The sequence below is a fragment of the Melopsittacus undulatus genome, chromosome 16 (genome assembly GCF_012275295.1).
Source record: "Melopsittacus undulatus isolate bMelUnd1 chromosome 16, bMelUnd1.mat.Z, whole genome shotgun sequence".
Taxonomy (NCBI): domain Eukaryota; kingdom Metazoa; phylum Chordata; class Aves; order Psittaciformes; family Psittaculidae; genus Melopsittacus; species Melopsittacus undulatus.
The window spans coordinates 2,108,980-2,134,308 of NC_047542.1; the positions used below are offsets into that span (position 1 = coordinate 2,108,980).

The window sequence follows — 25,329 nt, forward strand, 5'->3', positions numbered from 1 at the left end:
AAAACAAAGCTGAGGGTTTAAAATCGCTTCCTGTTTAATACCTTTGATCATGGTGAAAAACCAGTTTATCTGTTAGTACACTGTGCTTGATGTGAAATGGAAAATCCACAATGAGTTGCTTAAAAGCCTTGTGGTAATCAAAGAAGAAGAATTATTAATTCTCTTTAGGGGTCTGTGCTTAAGCTGACCTACTTTACAGCTGCAGCGTGTCTCGTGGCTGCGATGGTACCAGTGTATGAAAGGGTCTTAAAATACACCACACAGGGAAAACCCATGCACAGGAAGGAAGTGCACTGGCCAAAACGCTGGGCACTTCTCCATACCAGTGTAGGCATGTAAATAGACAAATACCATCAGTAAAACTGAGGTACAGACTTAGTAAGTACATGCTGTAGCTCTGCTCTCACGTGTGCATCCTTACCCACTGCGCTCCTCTGCCTTAGGTGCCTCAGGAGATAGCAATGGTGAGTTCTTCCTCTTTCCCCCAGAGGTAAAGGCTACAGAAGCCTGTTGGGAAGTGCTGCTTTCCCATTTCTCACTGGGGAAATGAAGTCTCCCAGTTTTCCTACTGCTTATTTTTAGAACAAGTGGAGTGAAGGAAGGGAGAGGGAGTGAATTCAGCAGTGTGGTGCTGTGATTGGAGTGATGGTTTCTGTTAGGCTGCTAGCACTTTGTACCTGGCCAGATACAGCGGTGGGATCAGAGCCTGATGCCCAGGGAGATGTACTGAATGCCAGAGGCTACAGCTGGAGTAATTCTACTGCATGTTACAGGCTAAAAATGTCACTTCTGTGTGTAGATTGGGCATGGAATACACTGCATTTGGCCCTGGTTTGAGAGCAGCACTGAGGAAAAGGACTTCAAGGTCCCTCCCAACCTAAACCATAAATTGCTTGGTTTGTTGGGATGAAGTCCCTGAAGGCCAATGTTCAACAGGATCAGCACAAAAATAAGAGATATAGGAGATGGGGGTTGTTTGGAAGAGACTCTTTAAGCCCAGAGTATGGGAGGCAGTGGTGTGACATGGTTTCATGTAAGAAGGGCTTCTCAGAGTAGTGTTTTGCTGTCATAAGGAAAATTCCTTATTCCTGACATAGTAGTGAAAGAAATCACTAGTGGAGAAAACTAGATAATACAACTGTAAGTTACATATGAGTGACTGGATCATAATGCACCGTTATGCTGGGAACTGATGAGCTGCCATCCAAAATGTGCATGTATATTGTACAACATGACACAGGATTTGTTTGCCTGGCTTTGCTTTAAATCCTGGAGCCTCTGAAGCTTTAGAAGAGGTCCTCCCAGTATTCCTGTTGTGCGGGGCTATGTGATGATGGCCAAGCACCTTATCCATAAAGTTCTTGCAAGTCTTCTCTTTAACAAGCTTCTTAAGAAGATGTTGAGTAATGCGTAATGTTTAGGTTTAGATAATAGGTAGATTGGGATGAGCTCTTAGGCAGAAGCTCTTCCCTATGGGGGTGCTGAGGCGCTGGCACAGGGTGCCCAGAGAAGCTGTGGCTGCCCCATCCCCGGATGAGCTTTAAGCTCCCTTCCACCTAAACCAGGCTGGGATTCTATGAATAAATATCCTAATTATTCCTTTTTATATGATGGAGAGAAATGGTCTCTTGTTAGAGAGCAGTTTCCAGGCTCAGCAGATTTGGGTTCCAGCTCCAGCCCTGTCATGGGCTGACATAATTTTAGGCACTGTATTAGATAAAATCTCTTCTCTCCATGTGTTTCATTCCCTCTCTGATGGTTTGTTTCTGAGTGCTTCCCTGGTGTGTGGAGCTTACACAGCAAGCATCTCCTGAGCTTCACGGTGTGCTCGGTGAAGCTGAACCATCCTTCTATCAGATTTGGCTCCACGTTAGTGAGGCTGGAGATCCTGCGCATGAAACGCTGACAACATTCCTTAGCTCTCCTATTTATTATCCCCCCTAAATATTTTGAAGCTGAAGTCGTTAATGTTTGCTGGAATGTGGAACAGCCAAGCGAGTGCTGCAGTAGATCCCAAAAACATCTTGATTGAATTAGCAGGGAGGTGGAGGGGAGGAGGCTGGAACAAAGAGGCCGTTGAGGAGCTGGCACCGAGCACTGGGAATCTGTGCTCCAGCCAGGGGTGGCAGCAACCTCCAGCTCTGCACATGGTGCATGCAGCCCCTGTTGTAACAAAGGAGTATGTGTGCATGTGTGAGTGTGTATGTTGATGCATATGTGTGCTTAGGGCAGCTTCTTTCACTTTCCTCTTTCGGGCTGGAGAAAAGGCAGCTTGTGAGGACAACACTGAGGCTGCAGGTTGCCCTGCTTTCCCCCTTCCCCAGCCTCGGGCATGGGGGGGCTCCCATGCTGGGCCATCATCCAAGTGCCCTAATGATGTGCATCAAAGTAGATAATCTCCCAGATCAAGAGGACAAGTGTTTAGCCTTGATGGGATGAGGAGATGACACAGTTTGTGGGGACACTCCCTCCCCACACTTCATTATTGGAGTCAAGGAGATAAGATTTGCTTGCACAAGCCCTTCCTCTGGGTTTCTAGGGGATGGACAGACAGACTCCAGTTGCAGGTACAGCCAGGAACAGATAAGGGTGAAATTTACCAGGTTTCTTTTTTCACTTTTTATTTGTTTTTTCCTGGAAGGCTGTTTACAAAATGCATCATTCCAAACCCCATCTGCTTTTGAACAACATAATAAAGAGATTGATGTTGAAATAGCAATTGGTATCTGGAGACGTTTGCAAGTGCAGAGATGATGCGGTTGGTTATCCTCAGTATGCATTTGAGTTGTAATTCCATGCCCCATTCTAGCGTGAGCCTGAAATCTCTCCTGCCTGTGTGATGCTGGTTTTAACCTGGATGCGCTTGGAGCTCTTTGGGACCTCAGGCAAGTGCTCTGTGTGTCAGGTCCATCACCCTGTACAGCACTTGAGCAACAACTTCTGTGCTAATGTCTAAGGTGTTTTCCTTTGCCTTTCCCAAGCAAACCCTTCTGCTTCCTCCAGTGCCTTTCCATTTATCAGGGCCACCAAGTTAATTTTTCTCCCTAAACCTGTTTTTGTTGGTGGAATCAGTAGAGGGAGCAGCAGTAAATGAGCAGTGATCATTGCACAGCTCGTGTTTTCATGGCACCTGTGATCTATCTTACCTTCATCTTAATGGGAGTTCTTTTCCAGTCCAGCAATCTGGCAGTTCCTTTCTTGAGAGCTCATTTGGAAGCACAAAGACTTGGGTGTTTTGACAGTTCAGCTCTTAAGCTGCTGCTTTTCTTCTTCAACCTGAACATGCATTAAAATATTCATTTTCATCTTTCGCATAATTGATGCTTCAGCAGTTTTACAGTGAATGAGCAATTTTATGCAGGAAATAAGCAAATGAGCTGAAAAGAGCTGGGTGAAGGGCAGGCGATTGGTCCAGTCTTGAACCAGCATAGCTGAAAAGCTTCTTCTGTGCAAGAAGTTCAGTGCTGAGGGCATTTCAGGCAGAGCCAGTCACTTCCATTGATCATCTCCATTGGTGAAGGAAAAAGCAGTCATAAAAATCTCTGCCACCCAAATCAGTGCAGTGATGAGCAGCAGCTTCAGCTTCCTTCTTTCAGAGGTGGAAAACTGTGGATCTTGTTTCTGGCAGTGGGTTGGAACTGGAGGAGTTTTAAAGTCCCTTCCAACCCAAACCATTCTAGGACTCCATGGAACACTGCATCTTCAATGAGCCATTCCTGCTCCAGTATCTGAAGGTATTCAAGAGTGACTGTGCCCTGGTGAATCCAGGACTTAGTATGTGCCCACAAGTGAGAGCTGCAGACCCTGCAGCAAGGCTTCCCGCCTGGATCTGTCTCCATAAGGCTTTGCCAGGCCCCATCTGAGCACCCTCATATCCTCAGGGATCAGAACATTGATGTGGCACCGGCAATTCATGATGTGTGTGTGGTTGAGGGACACAAGGAGTAAGGGTGAGAGGGATGGGCAGGCAGTGGCACAGGGCTGGCAGTGAGGTACAGGGTCAAAGGGAGGAGCAGCAGGGCTGCCTGCAGAGATGGGAGCATGAGGCTTGTGGTGGATGGCTCTCATGCACTTGAAGTATTGCCTGGTGGTACGATGGAAGAGCATTCCTGTTGGCTTCCTTATCCTGCCTTTCTTTAGCTTCCATACTGACCTGTCCCACATTCACGGTTCTGCTTGATCCTGCTAAAATGGGCAAATCCGTGTGTTTCCAGGCTTACACTGTTGAGAATCCCACGTTCTCTGGAAATTTCCCTGTCTGCAGACCTGTCAGCCTTCTCTGCCTGTGCATATGTAACATTTCACTGGGTTAATCCTGTTTGTACAGTTTGACCAGCAGTGGCTCTGGGCTGAGCAGTTATTGGATTTGCTGGCATAAATAGCAGTGCTTAATCGAGCCTACAGTATTTCTAGCTGGGGAGTGTGCTCACTTCCTCTGCCTTTTCACTGTCTTCCCCAATTAACTTTCATTTCTGTGTTTTGTTGCAGAGCAAGGAAGTGGGATTGCAGCTCCAGGAAGACTTGATGAAAGTCTTGAATGAACTCTACACGGTAAATCAAACTGATTCTCTTGGCATCTTTTCAGGCAGAAGGAAGAAGTGTTTGACTTCTCCCAGCCTGCCCTTACAGCAGGGACTAAGCACCAAGGCTGATAAATGTCTGCAGGCTGTGCAGCTCAGGGCGGCTGGTGCTCACCAGTCTGTAGAGCACCATAAATCTCACTTTTTCACTCTATTCCTCTGTTGTTTTAGCCCTGTAAGTGTTGGCTCCACTTCTCAAAGATCTCACCTTAATGCACATCTGCTACTAGCTGCAGTGCTGGGTTTAAAAAGAGCAAGACATATTATAGACCTTGTAACAGTCCTACAATACCTAAAGGGTCTACAAGAAACCTGGGGAGGGATTTTTGACAAGGGCCTGTAGGGACAGGACAAGGGGGAATGGCTTTAACCTGCCCGAGGGGAGATTGAGATGAGCGGGGTGCCCCGAGGAGCTGTGGCTGCCCCATCCCTGGCACCATTCAAGGCCAGGCAGGATGGGGCTTGGAGCAGCTGCTCCGGTGGAAGGTTTAAGCTCCCTTCAACCCAAACCATTCCATGTTTAGAATTACTTCCGAATACACTGCACGTCTTCAGCCCATGGTGCTGTGTGGTCTCAGTGTACAGAAGACAGCACACGGCTTCAGCAGGGGGACCCACTGTGTTTATTTGTTCCTCAGCTCTTTCAGCAAAACAGCTCCCTTTAGAGTCATCCTCTTCCATCTGTGCTCTTTGCTTCCCAGTCTGTCCATTGGAGACACTGAGAACGAGGCACTGCCTCGGGAAGGAGAAGGAATGTGTTCATAAAAGTTCATATGCTGCTCCAGGACGTCTCTGCTCACATAGATGAATGGAAAAGCCTGTTGCTTGATTAAATTCTTGCTTTCTGCAGCTGTTACTGAGCTGGTTCTCTCTGAAAAGCAGAAACCCCACATGGTTTTGTTGCTCAAAATGTCCTTTTGTTTGTCCTTCCTTAGTGATACGTTGGGACATTACACTGAGATCCGTTTCCTTTGCTCTTTCAAAGGATCCCAGCCTGGTTTGGGTTGGAAGGGACCTTAAAGCTCATGCAGTTCCAGCCCCCTGCCACAGGCAGGGACACCTTCCACTAGAGCAGCTTGCTCCAAGCCCATCCAAAGGAGTAGCAGAATCCCTATTTTCAGGCAGAATGGGTAGGGATGAAGTCTTCAGTTTTCCTCCATAGATAAAGCCTAGAGGATTATAATGACCTGTATGTTTCTGTTAGGAAGTGTCCTGTGTCAGCCCATGACGGTGCTGTTGCCTCAGCAGGCAGCTCGTGGGTGCCAATGCAGCACCATCAGCAGGATAAAATCATTAAATCTGGGGTTTCTCTCTCTGCTTCTCTTGCTTTCTGCCAGTCCCACTCTCAGTGACAGAGGAAAAGAAACTGCTTTGCCTCTATTATTATAAATGCCTGTTTTATAGTCTAAGCATATGCAGGAGCCCAAAGTGTGTGTGTGTAAATTATTCAGCGTGTCTCTCTCGAACACTGGCTGCACTCACATTCTCTTTCATGTTTAAATACAGCGTCTCTTTGTATCTGAAAACCTTTGCTGATCACTGCATGAAGGGAGAGCATGTGTCTTCCTTATGTAAAATCATGTTACGGTTCAGCCTGAGGTGAAATAGGTATAAATGGGGGTTCAGCTGAAGTAATTGATTTGCAAGGGGGAGCTTTATTAATGCTGGAATGGCACTGTTGGGGTGTCCATATGGAACTGTGCATTTTTGGGGGGCCCTAGAGAAACGGTGTCATCATGATGTTTGTTCAGGTATGTTAATTGAATTGCTTTGCATTGATGGATGAGGAAAGCTAGTTGACATGTTATGTCCTTTGGTGTTTTTGTTCTGTGTCATTAACACACAGCTAGACATGAATATCCTGTGACATGAAGGGGGAATATTCCTGTGACTATCTATGCTTATCAGATATGTGCTGTAATAAGAGTTGTCTATCCAGGGTCCAGTGCACTTCTCCCTGAGCGAAAGAACCGCACTCTTTTAATACTATTTTCATTAGATAAGGTGAACAGAAGTGCTTCTACATCTCCAATTTGATTTAAACAAATGGAACCTGAGCTGCTTTGGCAGCCATTACGTTCAGATTATTGATCTGCAGGACAGTTCCTTGGGATTTGGGATGTTTAAAGCCCTTATCATCCAGGTGGAAGACTGACAGGCATTCCTTCTGCAGCCTTACCTGCTGATGAAAGCTGTCATTTCCCAGCATTGGCATACAATTTCCCTTGAATAGTGAGGAAGCTGGGTTTAATCTGTATCTGTTTTTGGTTTCTACGCCTCCTTTATTGGATCATACAAGAAGGCTCATGCCAAAGTGAAACAAAGAAGCAGCTGCAGCATCATCCACTTTGATTTCGGATTCATTCTGAGAGCCACACTTCCACTCAGGCATCTTCTGTCCTGCTTTGTTGAGATGGGAAAACTCCCATTTTGCCAGTTGAGATATTTCTAACTCCCTGTTACCAACCAGATCTGGCCTGTTGGGCACTATTTGAATGTGTTTGCTTGGTGTGATATATAAACATGAAGGGCATTCATACATAATAGAAACGTGATGGGTAGCTGTTATGAAATAGTTATATTAAACAAATGTACAGTTTTGGGGGTGCATTGGGAAATATGTTGAAGCATATGACCTCTTCCTTAGGATTTTATCCTTTCTCACCCAAGAGCTTTCCAGATAATATCCTTCCTGTTCTCCAGAAGGCTTGGTCACACAGTTAAAGTAAGGCAGAACGTATGGGTGCCTAGTTTGGTGGTTAGGTAAACCCATTTCTTCCTCGGCAAATGGAACTGTGGAGCTCTGACTCTTGGCTATCATTTTCTGCAGGTTATGAAGACCTATCATATGTACAACGCTGACAGCATCAGTGCTCAGAGCAAACTGAAAGAGGCGGAGAAGCAGGAGGAAAAGCAGATTGGGAAGTCGGTGAAGCAAGAGGACAAGCAGACACCGCGCTCCCCTGACTCAACTTCCAACGTCAAGTTTGAGGAGAAACATGTTCGACGAAGCTCTGTCAAGAAAATAGAGAAAATGAAGGAGAAGGTAGTGCCCTAGTGCTTGTAGAGTGCTTGGGGAGGATGTAGGCTCCAGCCTCTGCTGGAGGAGGTGGGGTGCCTGCACCAGCCCTCAGGCTACCTACGGGCTTCTATCAGCCACTAGTGCTGGAGCTGGGCTGTAACCTCATAAACCCACCTTGTTCCTTCCTTCTAACCTCTGTCCTCCCCAGCCTGCAGCCTGCTTTAGGAGAAGGCTTGAAGTGCAGAACTGTTTAGTATAGTACTGCTGAAACCATCCACATAATTCATCTAGGTCTTTGAGTCCTAATGAAACTGGAATCCAAATGAAGAGAAATGTGTGAGCACAGTAAGATTGTGCAGTGTTCTCTGGTGTTACTAAGAATGCTACTACTCCTGCTGCACCCCTTCATAACCTCTGTTCTGTTTGTGGTTCTCTTCTAGCGCCAAGCAAAGTACACAGAAAACAGACTGAAGGCTATTAAGGCAAGAAACGAGTATCTGCTGGCTCTGGAAGCCACCAATGCATCTGTATTCAAGTATTACATTCATGACCTGTCTGATCTCATTGATGTAAGTGCTGCTGCTTAGGTGCCTGCAATGATTATCATTGCCACTAAACCCTCATGTGTCTTCCCTCATTCTTCAGCATCTTCTACACTGGTACAACTGGTAGCCTCTGTACAGGTGTGGAATGAGGATCTTGGATGGGCAGCTTAGAGGGTAACAACAGGCATAATAACTGATCACTAAGCTGTTAAGTGAGCTTTTTGTCATTGAGTAACTCAGTTTTGTTGCACAGATAGAAACTCACACAAGAAACCTGACATTGAAACATGCAGAAGAAGGACTTGCTTAGTTAACACGAAATTCAGCTTCAGTATCACAGTTGCTTGAACCAGTGCTGGAGGTTCTCCTTGCCTCTCTGTTCACACAGAGAAATGAAGAAATTAACTGGCTACAGAAACCAGTCCCCCCTTTCCTTAAGGATGCTCTCAGCAGAAACTGAGTAATGGAGCAGGAGGTTGTTCCCCAGCTCTTGTGCTCAGGGGACATCATGCCTGCTTTTAGTAAAACACAACAAAACCCTCCTTTCACTGAGTAAAACCAGTGAGGAATCCTGAGACATCTCACAACTACATAACTCCCCTCTTCACTGGGCAGAACTGGAGTACCAGATGCACTGAACACCTTGTGTCTGGGTCACTGCCTGCTGCTTGCTCTTACTCTGCTTGCCAAGCACTGCTAGAGCCACTCGGCTGCAAAGCCTGGAGGGAGCTTGCCTTGTAGGAGGGGGAGGTAATGATAGAGGTGTCTCTAGACACAGGCAATAAAGAGCACTCAGATCATTATTAATTAGTCAGCTATTATCATAGCTAACAGTATATATAATGCATTTATTCAGCTGATCATAAAATGACATGAAGTGCACTTCTCTGCTGGGTGTTTATTTAAGCCTGTCCTTTGGAGGTCAGGCTCCTCAGTACTGGATGGTTTGGGGAACACTGTTATTGTAAAGAGTTGTGATTTGCACACTTGCTGTGCTGAAGAGCCCTGGTTGGTTTTTACTTGCTGCCTGTGCACACCTTTTAAACATCTGCTGAAACCTGAATTGTGCCATTTGGTTTGGTTTTGTAAATATACAGTAAAGAGTCTATGTGGATTTCATAAACCCAGAACAACTTTTGATTCCTTTGATCCTGATGGATCAGAAATTAACAGCTAGAACCACTGATGGTTATCAGAAGCATCTGACTTTAAAATGTGATTTTTTTTAAGCCAGCTTTTAATTCTCTTCCTTGATTTAATCCTTTGGTGGTTCCGCATCTCGAAATAGAATCTAAAAGCAATCTTCCGAGTTGCTTCCAAGTAGATTGTGTTTGGGCAAACAGCATTAAACTTGCCATGTTTGCACAGCCCATTGTGTGCTTCCAGTGTGCAGGGCAGGGTAACAGTGAGTTAATTCTCCCTCGTGAGTTCAGAGCAAGGAATTGTTCCTGACATAGCCCAGTAGTTTTGAATTTCCTGACTTTGGGGACTGAGGCAGCTCTTTGATGCTAATGAAACATTACAGTAATGGGGAAGTTTGGATTAACTCCTATTTATGAGAGGGTCACTAGGATGGAATCTAAAGAAGATAAAACGGGGGGGGGGGGATGAATCCTTATGGTGCTCTCTCTGGAGTAAGTTTACTATTGGTGTTTACTCCAGGATCTCAGTTTCCTTTCCAAATGTAAATTGCATTCTAAACCAAGGGGGCTCTTTCTTCTTAAAGCTTCTGTTTGGGATGTATTTGAAAGCTGCCAACTGGCAAAGGGTTAATGATCTGTCGCATTGGGAAGTGAATTTGAATGGGTTATCATTAAATTCTTATAAAAAATTGATTTCCTTGGAGAATGATTTCATCAAACATTTATATAACCCAGAAAAGGGATGGGGAGACTGAGACATTTATAAATGTGGTACGTTGGCCTCTGAAAAATGTTCAAGTGGGGGAGTGGGCTGAGAAATGTTTTCTGTCACATGAAGCCAAATGTTTCACTAACATACAGCCAAAAGCTTTCATGTGTTCATAGAATCCCAGCCTGGTTTGGGTTCAAGGGACCTTAAAGCTCCTCCAGCTCCAGCCCCTGCCACGGGCAGGGACCCCTTCCACTGGAGCAGCTGCTCCAAGCCCCTGTGTCCAACCTGGCCTTGAGCACTGCCAGGGATGGGGCAGCCACAGCTTCTCTGGGCACCCTGTGCCAGCGCCTCAGCACCCTCCCAGGGAAGAGCTTCTGCCTAAGAGCTCAGCTCAGTCTCCCCTCGGGCAGGTTCAAGCCATTCCCCTTGGCCTGTCCCTACATCCCTTGTCCCAAGCCCCTCTCCAGGGTTTCTTGGCTTAATGCAGTCCTGCAGCTCAGCAAGGTGGTGTGTAAAATATGAAGTCCCATTTAACTTACCGCTCCCAGCAGTGACCTCCCCTTGTGCAGTGAATCAGCTTCACCTCTTAGACAGATGTGTGCTAGAGGAGGGTGAGCACAGGGAGGACAAACTGCTCGCCCTGGGTGAGTGTGCAATGATCTGGCCCACAGTAGGAGGGGAAGAGAAGCCACTGCTCCTGTTAAATCTGAGCTGGTCCTCATCCTGGCTGGGCTGTTGATCCATCTCAGTCTGGCTTTCCCCAGATGACTGCAGAGAGCAGCACTGTGATGTGCATGCAGAAGAGCGGCTGTTGATCCAAGGCTGCCTCCACACGTGCACATTCTCAATCAAGCATCTTTTGTTGCTGGGTTTTTTTTGGGGCTGGTTTTTGTTCTTTCTGATTGAATATAATATCCTTTAATTCTCTGCCACCAGCCTAACCAGCAACTGCAGCTCTTTTTACCACCTGCCACAGCTGGTTGGCACAGGAGCCAGGCATCGAGCAGCATGTGGTGACAGCAATTCTGAGCAGGCAGGGAATGGTCTTCTCCCTCCCTCTTTCCTCCCCTTCCTTTTCTTTTTGGGTTTGCACACAATGACAGTGATGAGACCCAAATGATGGGCGAGGAGGAGATTTCATGTGAATTTTGCTTACAGAGCAGTGCAGCAATCAAGCAGATGGTCGCTTTCTTTCCTGTTGGATTGTCTCCTAGTGTATGTAATCTTGCTTGTAACTCCAAGAAGGTGGGCTCCTTGCTTGCTCCCTTTATTGGATGTCTGAAGAATTCAGGCTGGTTCCGATCCTAATGAAAAGCTCCTTTCTCCCTTCTGAAACGTGAAGAATTGGCTGCGCAGCCCCAGTGGAGATGAAGCTCCTGGATTGTCTTCCAGTGACATCATCCTGGTGTCACAGCCAGGAAATTCTTGACCACGACCACTTTCTGCTGGAGAGCTTTGCTCTTCTGTTTCACCCCAGCAATGAAGTCATCGCAGCCGCCTGCTCCTTGCTTTCTGGATGACTCTGCTCTTTATGCCTGTGATGTCCAGGTCATGTTCTTGCTTTCTGAAGTACACTGAATTAAGCAGCTTTCTGTTTCTTGGGTAGAAGTATTTAGATGCAGATCAACGTCTGCAGATGTTCCAGACCCTGTGGCTTGTTACTACAGATAGTACTTTAATCCCTTGTTTTCCTCTTACTTGGAGCAATTTTGTGTAAGGATGTTAGAGTGTGTTCAGTGGGAATCAGTGCCCCTAAAGTAAGGTTAGAATTTCAAGAAATAGGCTGCCATGTTATTGAACATACCCACTTCCAGGGTGCTTTTGTTTAACACCATGAAATGAAGTCTTTAGTACCCCATGACTGCAAACTGCTGTAAATTTAAGCTCTTCTTGCCTTGGCATTAATTATAACATGAAGTTGGCATTTGGTGTGGGATTGTAGGTTGAAAGTTCTGTTTAGGTCCTGCTCTTAGGACCACCAGTCAAAGTACCTCTGCAGTCAGTGAGACATGTGGGACTGTGCTGGTATCCAGAAGATGATAAAGCATCCACAACTTGCTATCCATTTAGATAACTTCTGGCTTCAGAAGCATTTTAATACCTATTGCAGGATTTCTTTGCTTATTCATATGGAATTGTGTGTGTTTTTCCAGCAGTGCTGTGACCTGGGATACCACGCTAGCCTCAACAGAGCCCTCAGGACATTCTTGTCTGCTGAGCTAAACCTGGAACAGTCAAAGCACGAGGGTCTGGATGCCATTGAAAACGCCGTGGAGAACCTGGATGCCAACAGTGATAAGCAGCGCCTGATGGAGATGTACAACAACGTCTTCTGTCCGCCCATGAAGTTTGAGTTTCAGCCACACATGGGTGACATGGTCAGTTTATAGTCCTCTTCCAGCTCTAGCTTTGTAAACAGTTCCACCTCTGCCTGTTTACTGTCCCTGTCTTTGATAGACTCACTGCAAGGCCACCTGCTTGGCTCTGTTTTGAGGAGGATGAGAGAAGCTTTAGCTGATATAAAGATAAAGCAGAGGCTCATGGAACATAATGTCAGAATATGGCTCTTACTTTTTGGCTATCAAAGCTACTGAAACTGAAAATGCTTCATTAAGTATTATACTTCATGGAGTATAATACTACGTGTGGATAGGAAACAGTTTTAGTCTCATTCAGCCCACAAGATTACCCCTTCACCCTGAGACAAACTGAAGTTTGAGATTTGAAGGGGCAACAAGATACTTAAATGCTGGTTTTGGGAAGGATTTGAGTGTGGAATTGTAGAGTATAAAAGATTTACAATGGTGCTTTGTGCATCTTCCCTATGAGACAAAGCCATCGGAGGATTTTAGGTTTTGGCAATGGAAATCTCTCTCTTTTTAGGTTTATCAAGATGTGGTTACTCATGTGGGAGCTGTTTAAAGTCACACACGCTGAAACCAGTTCTAAATGGGAACACATGTGCAATGCAGTAATTTAGGTCAATTGGTTGGATTTCTGGATTTTCCTCCTGAACACGGAGGAAGCACTGTCAGGTCTCTTGCAGCCAGCCTCTTCTTCTGGGCTAAGAACTATAATCACTGCTTATGGCTCCTCTTTGTCCCTTCCCCATTAAGTGAAACCCTCAGACTACAAATGACCTCTCTCAGTTGGTCTGTGCTTTGGAAGTATCCTCTAAGATCCTGGGAAGAAAAAGCATCACCTGCAGGCTGTCATGCTCTTAACAGGTCCCATTCAGTGGATCATTTATCTTCATTCTTCTCAAGGCCAAGTGAGGGTTTATCAGTGCAGGCTGATGGCCTTGGTGCAATGGTCCTGCATATATACCAGATTGAATATGTGATGTTGTGTGATAAAACTCTAGTTTCTGCCTTTAAAAAATAGCCTTATGCATGAATTGTGCCTGTTGCTGCAGTGTGCAGGTAGTTGAGCTGAGCCTGCCCCACGCTGCCTGGCTGATGCGTTGAACCACATTCTTCCTGATGTGCAGTGGGATTTAGACTAATATCTGTAATAAAGCACATCAGGCTTCCAAAACACATGACAAGCTTATACAACTGTGAGTAGCTGATATTTTCTACTACTTCTTTGATGTTCACATTCTCTCTGGCTCCCTTTTCAGCACAGTCAGGAAGGGAAGTGCTATTTTTGAACACGAACCTTTTCCACTGGTTGAAATCCAGGGCTACAGTTTTAAATGAAGCACTTTGGGAGCTGTTTGCTTCTAATAATTGAATGAAGTAACTGCAGTGTTCCTGATTGTGTTTCTTCCCCCTAGCACTCTAAAAGCAGTGCTCTTTCTCTTCCAGGAGTCGCAGCTATGTGCCCAGCAACCAGTCCAGAGTGAGTTAGTGCAGAGGTGCCAGCAATTGCAGTCTAGATTATCGACGCTTAAGATCGAAAATGAAGAGGTGAGCTAATGAACCACAGATCAACAGCTCTCTTACCACTTCTAGTGGGGAGTGGGGGCTGGGGAAGGAATAACCTTACTTACGGCACACAGGATGCAAAACCAGTAATACCTGTTTATGAGTAGAACCATAAAATGGTTTGGGTTGGAAGGGACCTTAAAGCTCCTCCAGTCCCAACCCCTGACCCCTTCCACTGGAGCAGCTGCTCCAAGCCCCTGTGTCCAACCTGGCCTTGAGCACTGCGAGGGATGGAGCAGCCACAGCTTCTCTGGGCACCCTGTGCCAGCGCCTCAGCACCCTCACAGGGAACAGCTTCTGCCTCAGAGCTCAGCTCAGTCTCCCCTTGGGCAGGTTCAAGCCATTCCCCTTGGCCTGTCCCTACAGGCCCTTGTCCCAAGCCCCTCTCTAGGTTTCCTGCAGCCCCTTTAGGCACTGGAGCTGCTCTAAGGTCTCCCCTTAAGGAGCTTTTTCTTCTCCAGGCTCAACCAGCCCAGGTCTCTCAGCTGCTCCAGCCCTTGCAGCATCTAGTAAAACACTTCAGGGTACTTACTAGCTCTGTGGTTCTTTGCACCTCACTATCCTCATGTTTTATGTACTCCAATTCCTGCTGGCCAGGTTAAGAAGACTATGGAAGCTACACTCCAGACAATCCAGGATATAGTCACGATAGAGGACTTCGATGTCTCGGACTGCTTTCAGTACAGCAACTCCATGGAGTCTGTGAAATCCACCGTCTCGGAAACATTCATGAGCAAACCCAGCATTGCCAAGAGACGGGCCAACCAGCAGGAGACAGAGCAGTTCTACTTCACAGTAAGGAGTTAATTTGCAGTATAAGCACGTGTAATGTACTTAGAATTGCACTCACAAGAGAGTGCAAACTGATGCTATCGCCTTGCAGAAATGCTGCTGGGATTGATTTTTGGGCAAGCAGAGTAAGTATTTTAGGGTTTAAAAGCGGGTGCTTTGAATTCCTGACAAATAAACAGGGATCCCTTTGTTGATGCAAACTTAGGCTGTGGATAAACTGTGTAAAATTTGATTTCTCGTGCATCTAAAAGGATTTGTCTGAGGGAGAGCTCAATAGCTTGTAAATATCAATTTCAGGAATAAGACTAACTAAAGGAATGTTGAGCTTTTTCATTTTTTGTTCTTATCATCTTACAGTTTCAGCTCACATCAGCTTTTAATTGAGTTGATGCCTTTTACAAGATGCTAAGAGCTTTTTAGATTGAATTTCATAACAGACTCTGTGTTTTTTATGCCTAAATTAGATTGATGTTGAACTGTTGAATTCATTTCCATTTAAAAGATATTTCAAAGCAGCAGATGAAAATCATACCTCTTACCCTGGTTGCTTTGTCATTCCTTTGGGCATCTTTTGCTATATTTAATGCCCTTTACATTCCTCTTCCAAGTTAGTTATTAGAAGCCTGAAGTTTCTGTGCAGATTAAACTCGCTGGCAGGATGGTTCCTGTCAGGCTTTGACTTAAACAAATGAAAAAGCCTTTGTAGAAGGTGAAGCTGGTTATTGAAACTGTGCAGAATAGAGCTGGCCATGGAAGCCCCCTCCAACCAGCCTAACCGGATGCTTGCTTGATTGATCTACTGCCCTTTATTAGGATTTCAAGCTTTGAATCTATAAGGAGCAGGTTGTTCAATGTATGAGCAAACACTCCAATGGATGTTAATGAGACTGTGCAGTGCAGTGATCTGGGCGAGGCATTCTTTGTGTAGGGGGAAAAGCAAAGTGCAGTACAGAACAGAGATTTAAATCCCCTCATGCCTTATGATGTGCTAAATGCTGAGGGATAAGAATGGAAAGCAAAATATTAGTTTGAAAGTATATTCCATGTTAGTGTGTACTGCATTGCTAGCAAGGCAAAGCTCTTAGGTAAAGATAGTGATGCCACCATGGGGATTGAATGGAAGGAGTACTGCCTGTAGTATCTCTACGCTAGTATAATCTGTATTTCCACTAGAGGCACGTCACTGCACGCTGGTGCAGAGACTGCTCTGTTGTTAGGGCTTTGAAGGAAGATTTGTATTCGGAATAGAAGCTTAAACTTCCCTGTGTCAGTGAAAGGCATAGCAATGATGATTGACTTAGCACTGAGCTAATGCAGACAGCTGAAGCAAGGAGGCAGCAGCGACTTCAGGGAGGCAAAACTGGGGATGTGGCCTGGATACCACTGCTGCAAAACTGGAGCCAGCATGAGGCTGTGATGGGTGCGGGAGGGTGCATAGAATCCCAGCCTGGTTTGGGTGGGAAGGGACCTTAAAGCTCCTCCAGCTCCAACCCTGCCACAGGCAGGGACCCCTTCCACTGGAGCAGCTGCTCCAAGCCCCTGTGTCCAACCTGGCCTTGAGCACTGCCAGGGATGGGGCAGCCACAGCTTCTCTGGGCACCCTGTGCCAGTGCCTCAGCACCCTCACAGGGAACAGCTTCTGCCTAACCTGAACCTCCCTGTTTTAACTGTCTGGTTTGTGTTTCGCTTCATTATATGCCATCTGATCAGGGGTTACCACTGCAAAAATACTGCAGTAAGTTTGGACTCAGAGAGGATGCCAGAGTTGCATGGCTGTGAGAAGCTGGTAGGTGCCATATACTCAGTTTCTAACAACACCCCTTCCCCTCTTCATTTTTACACCACCAAAATAACATGATTTGAGGATATTTCTGCTGCTTTGCATCTGATTGTGCTTAGTCTGGCTCCAGCTGTGCTCTGCTAGAAATTAAATCCTTAGGAGTTCTTGTGGAGTTTGATTATTTTCTTCTTTTTTTACTGTTTTTATTAAGCCAGAAATCAAAAGCTAATGGCTCTTTAATTCACTGAAAACAGCCTGGAGCCTTATTTTAAAATGAGGGGGTTTTATTCATCAGCATACTTGTAACAGGCAGGGTACAGAATGTTAGGCATGAGGAAACAGAATGCATGAAATGCTGCACTGAGGGCTAGGAGCCTTCTCTTCTGCTCCCTTCTAACAATCCCTGGTACCCATCTGCAGGCAGGCAGTGGTCTTCACATGACTGCTACTGATGCCTCAGAGCCATCAGCCTGAGCATGGGCGAGTGCCAGAGCATGCTCCATTTAACTGATGGAGCAAAACACAGAGTTGGGGTTTGGGGAGCAGATTCTGCAGGGGAATGTCAAGAAATACGGTTTGCTTCTTTTCTTGCCACAATGATCATGTTTCCTGTTTTCTTCTAAAACAACAACAGCAAGTTGAATTGTGAACTATAGGAAGTATTAACTGTAGGAAGTGCTGAGATGCTCCAAAGGGACTTAATTCTTGTGACATTTTTCTTCCATTGTTGCCAACCAAAGGGACATAAACCACAGACTTTGGCAGCTCATTAAAGGCCCAACAGAGACACTTTTGTCAGTACACACGACTGCTGGAGAGCTGGTGCTGGACACTTCCTTAGGTCCTGGAAGGTTCCTCCCACTCTCAGTGCTGCTGCTAGATATCGTAGAATCCCAGCCTGGTTTGGGTTGAAGGGACCTTAAAGCTCCTCCAGCTCCAACCCCTGCCATGGGCAGGGACCCCTTCCACTGGAGCAGCTGGTCCAAGCCCCTGTGTCCAACCTGGCCTTGAGCACTGCCAGGGATGGGGCAGCCACAGCTTCTCTGGGCACCCTGTGCCAGCGCCTCAGCACCCTCACAGGGAACAGCTTCTGCCCAAGAGCTCAGCTCAGTCTCCCCTTGGGCAGGTTCAAGCCATTCCCCTTGTCCTGTCCCTACAGACCCTTGCCCAAAGCCCCTCTCCAGGTTTCCTGCAGCCCCTTTAGGCACTGGAGCTGCTCTAAGGTCTCCCTGGTGCCTTTTCCTCTTGAGGGTGAGCAACCCCAGCACTATGTGTATATTCCATCACAGTTCTGCACATCTTGCATGAATTCTGCTGTTATGACCTGCATAGGACAAGCAGGGTGCAGGCACTCTCGCTGCTAAAATACTGTTCTTCACCTCAGTCTAATTTGGCTATATGGGACTAGAACCTAAAGAAAATGGTTGGGTTTGGGGAAAGATGAAGACAAGAACTGGGACATTTCACTATTGAATGTGAATCCTTTCTTTGTGTTCATTTTGCTAGCTGAATATTTCCAATAGCACAGGAGGCCATTCTTTAGGATCAGGAGCTGTTTGGAGAGTTCTGGTCTATGTATGTAAACGTGTCCTCATTACAATGTGGACAGCTACTGTACAGCAGTGTTTGATGCACTGCAGCACCCTGGAGATAAATAATGCTGGTCTGAGCTGCAAAACAAGATGAAAGAGCTGTAAAGAAAAAGAACCTCAAGCAATTGCAGAGCTGTGAAAAACCAGAAAGAAGGAGGGGGGAAATGACTGCATGGCTGTGTAATGTTGCACCCAGAGAACAAATCTGAACTTCAATAATATCTGTATTTGTTTTGTCCCATGCCCCCCCTGCAACCCTGGGTATCATCCAGCGTGGAGGCAGACGCACTATTTGACAAGTAAAGTGGGGTGAGGGAGGTTAAGTGAGAGAAGCAGCACAGTAGCAGCCTTTTAGTTTGTTAAGACAGATTGTTCATTCAGTGCCCGTGACGCGAGGGGAGTGCATTCCCATTCCGCCCTGTCTGCAGGGGAGAGGCATGACAGCTTCTCGGATGGCTTGAAAAGATGCCAAAGGTTCAGCTGATTCCACAGTGAAACAATAGAAATTGCACAGCAGATGTGGATGGACTGAACTCCAGGTTTGCTGGAGAACCGAGGAGGACTCGGTTCATCCTCTGCACCCTGAATGTCAGCGTAATTCATAGGGTCATAGAATCACAGAATGGTTTGGGTTGGAAGGGACCTTAAAGCTCATCCATTCCAACCCCCTGCCATGGGCAGGGACCCCTTCCACTAGAGCAGGGTGCTCCAAGCCCCTGTGTCCAACCTGGCCTTGAGCACTGCCAGGGATGGGGCAGCCACAGCTTCTCTGGGCACCCTGTGTCAGCGCCTCAGCACCCTCACAGGGAGGAACCTCCTTATATCTAACATAAATCTCCCCTGCTTGAACCCATCCCCTTATCACTTTAGTCCTGATGAAGTGTCCCCTCCAGCATCCTTTTGAGTCCCTCTTCAGCTATTGGAAGGCTGCTCTGAGGTCCCCACTTTACAGCTATGAGCTCTTCATTCTCTCTTCAGCATCATGTTCAGAATCCAGTAACCTAAAATGCAATCAAAGAAATTAATTTTCCACTCACGATCTTGTTTTTTTTTCCACTTTCACAGAAAATGAAGGAGTATCTGGAGGGCAGGAACCTGATAACGAAGCTCCAAGCCAAACACGACCTTCTTCAGAAGACCCTGGGAGAAAGTGAGTCCTGGAAGTGCTCATCACTGCTGGTAGCCAGGCTGTTGCGCTTACCCAGTTAGTGAGCTGAGTGCAGTGGGCTTGGATGTCTGATGCAAAGTGTCCATACTCATGGTTTCTGAATTACCTTTCTGCTCTGCATGCTGAGGAGCCAAATGACCTCTGTGGCTGTTGGATTAGTGGTGCACAGAAAATGCTTAATGAATCACTAATGGATAAGATGAAGCACACACCTGCCCCTCCTGGTTCATCTTATCCTCTCCCTGTACACGTGTGTGTTCTGCTTCTCACTTCATGATCTGTATCAGGGTAAACACTGACATTTACAGTTTACTGCTGGTTGAGCAGTGTTGCCTTGTTAGCCTGGGCTGCAGTTCTGTTTGCATGGTAGTTCAGCTGCTTCTCACCTCTGTGGCTTCACTCCAGACCAAACCAGTGCATGGGAGCCCAGGCTTTTATGAGAAGAATTAAGCACATTTCAGAGCATGTCAAATATGTTGCCTATCCAGAGGGCATTAGTCAAGGGGCAGCAGCCAGAACTGACTATGCATTTGCTGTTAGTGTCAGAACAAAGGCAGATTTCTTCCCCTTCATGGTATGGGCAGATCCTGTTGGCCAAACACACTTAAACTATGCATCCAAGTTTCCATAGAAACCTGCCTGCCTCGTATTTGCAGAGGAGAAGGTTTTAACAGTCTAAATGTCAGGTCAAAAGAGGGCTCAACTCATTCCTGGATTGATGTGCTGGAGCAGGGCTCATGTTTTGATCTGGAACTTAACTGGACTCCCCAAGGTTTACGGTGTGCAAATCTTCTGAATGAAAACTTAAACAGCATGTGGCCTTTGAAGTGCTTTGCTTTCCCTTTAAAAATGCACTATAAAACCTGCAGTACTTATTGCTGCAGTAATTAAGAGTTTCATGTTTATCAGACCAAAACCACAAGGTAAGGGAAGGATGTTGGCATCATTTTGAGCTTTATTGTTTAAAGCTGCTCATCTCTTCAGCTGTAGAAAGGGTGGTTGAAGCCAAAGATCTGTGTCCTTAGGGTATTTTGCTTTTGCTTCTAAATATCTCCAAGTGACACCCGGGCTGCCCTGTGACTAATCACATTCCTGGATCATAGCTGACCTCTGCATACCGAGCCCTGTTTCCCCTTAACCTGCCTGCCCTTTGAACCCATCTCAAGCTGTGGTGGGGGAAAAGAAGAGGAAATTAAATGTGATTCCTGTATTGCTATGCAGATTTAAAGGCTGCTTCTGTTTTCACGTGGCTGCTTTGCAAATCAGAGTTTCTCATGTGAAGGGACCCAGTGTGTGTCAGGGACAGCGTGCTTTGTCCATCTGTGAGATCAAAGGGAGGTACATTACAGCTCCAGGCCCACATTAGCAGGTTCATGGTACAGACTGGGGACCGTGCCTAGACTTATCCATAAAATGTCCCTTAATTGGGAAATGGACAAATAAAATTCCTTTCACATATCCCTGGAGCATGATTAGAACCTTTAGTGAAAAATGAGCTGCGTGTCCTCAGCCGCTGCAAAATGCATGGGTTTCTTCTAGTTCTTCTTCTTCTTTGGCCCATCCTCAGGTGACACTTGTTAGTTCTCTTGCAAAGTACCTTAATCTATAGATGACAAGTTCCAGTAATAAAAATAGCAGCAAGTCTTCCTAGCTACAAGTAATTATGTCCTTGCCTACTGTACACATTTGTCACCTTTCTATAGGAGCCCCTTGCTGTTGCCGTAGCCATGTCATTTATATATATGAATATTCTATGATGGGAATGGGACAGGTGGCTGGATATGCTGCTTTGGAATAACATTTTCCTGTCAATTATGCATTGTTTTGGCTCTACATGGGGAAAGGAAAGTGGCTATCAAGATGTGTGCAGCTAATTGTCAGCCATCAGCAATTAGATGTTTCCCTCATTCATTCTCCCAGCTCCCCAGGAGCAGGAAGGCAGCCTTAGGGAAGGGGGATTTTTAAGCTGTTGTAAATGAGTGTGGTTTCCCTGATGATGATCTGCACCAGCAGTAGACCTTGCCTGGGCAATTCCCAATAGCACAAGTTTTCTGGGTCTCTTTCCTTGTGCTGTTATTAAAATGCTGCTGCATTAACTGGAGCCCTTAGCGTGGGGATGGGCTTCTGTGCTCTCCCCAGCAGTGCTCCTGTGGGGAGCAACCCCTGTCCAGCTCCCCAGAGATGCCTCCTCCTTTTCCAATGGCTTTTCTCCTCCATCTCCTTCCAAACCTGGCTTTACAAAGCTGTTGAAAGTATTTTTTCCATTCCTAATGCTGTATTTCTTTGTCTTCTTACCAGGTCAACGGACTGACTGCTCCCTTGCCAGGTAAGTGTGGCTCAGGGGGTGATATTTTAGGGCCAAACTGCCATTCTAGATCTATTACCAGCCCAGGATCTGTATCTGTTGGTTAAAAATACTTATTTAGCTAATATATAAGCAAGTTCCTGCTAGTTCATACAGCTTTGAATACCATTGCAATTACCTGCATCAGTGCAAGTAGTGGTGCAGCTTCTGTATCTGTTTAATAAGCTCTGGTTGGGTGAGTAAAGAGTATTTCTTTTGATGCAGAACCTACTTAAGCACCTCCCCTTGCTTGCTGAGGCCCTGGGCTGCCATCTCCATGGCCTCTCCTGGTCTGGCTTTAGCAGATCCACATCCCTAAACAAATTGGAAAGCTCTTCATCCCATTGACACTCTGGACTGTAGCACTGTAGAGGTTGTGGAGAATGAACTTTGCATTTATAATTAGCTCTAATCACAGAACCGTAACTAAGCTTCTCCTCATGGGCTTTTGCTGAAACATAACAAATCTCCATCTCCAAAACTGATGGATTCCAGGAGCTCCACTGGGCACGAGGAGCTGGGGCAGGGGCTGTGCATCATCCTGCCTTGCTAACAAAAGGAAGGTGATTGCTACCGATCTGGAGTCATTACTGCTCTTCACATTCCTCCCAGCAAAGCAAAGCTGACAGGTCCTAATTAGAGCCTGACGTCTGTAATAATAAAATATTATTCATCATGAAACACTTTTAAATAGCAAAGCATCATTACTGCTAATAGCTTAAAAGAGACCTTATTGTCAGTGACAGCCCATGGAATCGCATTTCTTTCTCTTCATTCAGGTTTTGATCGGGATAAAAGGAATTTCCCCTGTATTAATACATTGTACAGCCTTTGAAAATATCACACTTCTCATCACCTGATTTAGAATTCAGCAGCCATCTACCCGAGCAGGGAATTGGCTTCAGTGCTACAATAGGGCCCCTCTCCTATTATCCCCCATGCTTCATTTTTACAAGCTACTATAGGAATTTTCAACCCCAGGAATCAGTTTGGAGGGAAGAATCCTGGCCAAGCAAGGCTTATTTACCCTATTTTCTACAATTAATGTCTACCCACAAAAACAAATGAGACCATGATGGCTTAGCCTGGGTGGTGTGTGCTGTGTTTGAGGGTTCCCCAGTGGAAGCTGTTAGCAGCACTGCAGGAACCAGCCTGCTCCCACCTGCTTCTCCCCTCCATGGAGCAGCTCTTTTGGAGCACAGGTCTGAGCAATTGATAACAAACTTCGTCTTCAACCAGGATCCCTATAGGACAGATTTCCATGTGGTTGGAATTAGAATGTTGAGGGTAAACTTCCATCAAAGCAGTGGATTCCTGGTGCCTCTTCCAGGTTTTTAGTGATGGAAAGTTGCTTATAATCTGTCTGAAGTTCCGTGAATTGAATGAGACTAAGTCCCTGTGATTGACTTGTCTGTCTGGCTCCTTCCCCCCTCCAAAATACGTGTGGTTTGGAATTCCGACTGGATGGACGGGGATGGTAGAGGATTATCTTGACTTTTCTCTTCTGTTTTTCCCTCCTGCACCCATGGGTGGTTCCGCTCTCCCCAGTGGCAGGCGCAGCTCCACCGTAAGGAAGCAGGTAACAAACATTTCCTTAAGGAACAAAGCAGGGATGTGCGGGTAGGGGAGGATAGAGGGAAAGCAAGCAAGTGCTTTTTATCCTTCCTCTCTTACATGAATCATAGACTCATGGAATGGTTTGTGTTGGAAGGGACCTTAAAGCTCCTCCAGCCCCTGCCACGGGCAGGGACCCCTTCCACTGGAGCAGCTGCTCCAAGCCCCTGTGTCCAACCTGGCCTTGAGCACTGCCAGGGATGGGGCAGCCACAGCTTCTCTGGGCACCCTGTGCCAGCGCCTCAGCACCCTCACAGGGAAGAGCTTCTGCCTAAGAGCTCAGCTCAGTCTCCCTTCGGGTAGGTTAAAGCCATTCTCCCTTCTAGTAAGAAAGACTTAAAGCAGGGATGCTTTGTTTCCCTGGCCGTGGTGGATAATCTGTTACTCTCTAGTACCTGATGAGCTCAATGTGTTCCTTTGAGATAGGGAAAAAACCAAAGTATTTCTTGTTAATACTGTAAAGATGAAATTTGGCTTGGAATTATCTTTCATACAGTGTCTTGGGGGATTGCTTTGTACTTTTTAGGCTCTTTGTATACACTGGAAATGAAGTAAGGGAGCAAGTTGCAGTTTTGATGTGCAGAGTCAGACCTTTCTCATTTATTAAGCTTAATTGTTGTCCCTAATTGCTCTAAAGCGATCCTTACCTATGCTGAAAATGAATCCTGTGTGTGCTGTGATTGCCATTTTCACAGGTAGCTTTTGAGGTGTTTCAGAAGGATATTCTGCCTCTGGCTTGGAAACCTGAAGGAAAAACTGATGTGTTTGCAAACCCTGAACCCACAGCTCGCAGTAGCTTAATGGGGTTTAACGGGGTTTTGGGATTGGCACCTATCATTTAGAACTGCTTGGAGAGGTTTAATCTCTGCTGGGGACCCAGAATATGTGACTCTCTGCGAGTTCCCACTACAGAAACAGACACTTCAAGTGTTAATCACATAGTAGTTTTACTCACTGGCATCTGACCTTAAGCAAACTGCAGCACTTTGGTTGCTCAGTGGCTGTTCCCCAAAATGGGAGGAATAACTGCAGCCACTGCAGAAATTCAGTTGTCTGCAAAGTAATCTGTGAAGCAGAGACCAGCAAAGTGTAAAGGCTCATTTCCATCCTGAATGCTGTATAAGCTGGAAACTGGCCATTAGAAGATGTTACTGCATTGAGGCCTTGAACTGACAACTGTTTGCTGTGAGCAAGGACCTTATTGAATGGGTTGTGACCACAGTCACTGCTGGGCTAGTCACTAAACACTTCTGGAACTGCCTGGAAGCAGAAGGTGGCAAATGAAAGGATAATTTTGCTTTCCGTTCTTCCTTTCTCCACTTTTACCATCATTCTGCTTTCTGACTGCTCTTGTTTAAATCCCTCTCTCCAGGATTCCTCTCAAGCCATTCCCCTGGTCGTGGAGAGCTGCATACGCTTCATTAGCAGGCACGGTGAGTTTATGGACAAAGGGGATCCTTGCAAATGTTGTTCTTCCAACAATATCCCTTTGTTTCATGTAAAATAAGGTTCCCAGCCTTAGATACCACTCGTGTCTTAGCACCACTCACCTTGCTTTGAGCCCTGAAGTGTGGCCTTCAGCACCAGCAATCAGTGCTTTTCCTAGAGGAGGAACACTGTAGGAGGTCAAGTAGTGAATTAATTGCTTGCTCCTTGCCACAATGAGATGATTTATACTCGTTTCCAAGCTTAACTTCACAGCCGTGGATGCATAAAGATTTTATATGTTTATTGTAATTTGCTTTCATTGTTAATCGGTATAATTTGTTAGGAGCATGGAAATCAGCTGTGAATTAACATATGTAGAAAGAGATGGAATTTATCTTCATTAACCACAACCGAGTCAGGTAGTGGGTCTCATTTCATTTTCCTTGTTTAATTACCAGATTAGAAACTCTAATCTCGAGTCCCCTTCTCATCATCTTTACTTTAATCCTTCATTAAGGCCATACTTGGACATTAGCTGGGAAATGCAGTGAGAGCTGGGCATGACAAATGGGGCACATGGAATCATCTAGGTTGCAAAAGACCTTTAAGATCATTAAGTCCAGCCTTTACCCCAGGAGTGCCAAGGCCACCACTAAACCAGGTCACTGAGTGCCTCCATCT

The 25,329-nt window shown here is 45.9% G+C and overlaps 1 protein-coding gene across 10 annotated transcripts in view; it reads left to right on the forward strand.

Annotated features, from left to right (window-relative positions):
* Positions 1-25,329, forward strand: part of SRGAP2 (SLIT-ROBO Rho GTPase activating protein 2) — a 91,027-nt gene that overhangs the window by 43,804 nt on the left and 21,894 nt on the right. For 8 of the 10 annotated variants that reach the window (XM_034069944.1, XM_034069947.1, XM_031043872.2 and 5 more), the window contains 10 exons: positions 4,489-4,551; positions 7,411-7,626; positions 8,043-8,171; positions 12,155-12,379; positions 13,811-13,912; positions 14,528-14,725; positions 19,160-19,244; positions 21,561-21,588; positions 23,155-23,185; positions 24,593-24,653. In XM_034069944.1, the coding sequence (XP_033925835.1) occupies positions 4,489-4,551; positions 7,411-7,626; positions 8,043-8,171; positions 12,155-12,379; positions 13,811-13,912; positions 14,528-14,725; positions 19,160-19,244; positions 21,561-21,588; positions 23,155-23,185; positions 24,593-24,653 (1,138 nt within the window). The remainder of the gene's footprint in view (positions 1-4,488; positions 4,552-7,410; positions 7,627-8,042; positions 8,172-12,154; positions 12,380-13,810; positions 13,913-14,527; positions 14,726-19,159; positions 19,245-21,560; positions 21,589-23,154; positions 23,186-24,592; positions 24,654-25,329) is intronic. The other 2 variants (XM_034069945.1, XM_031043870.2) reach the window with 1 other exon arrangement.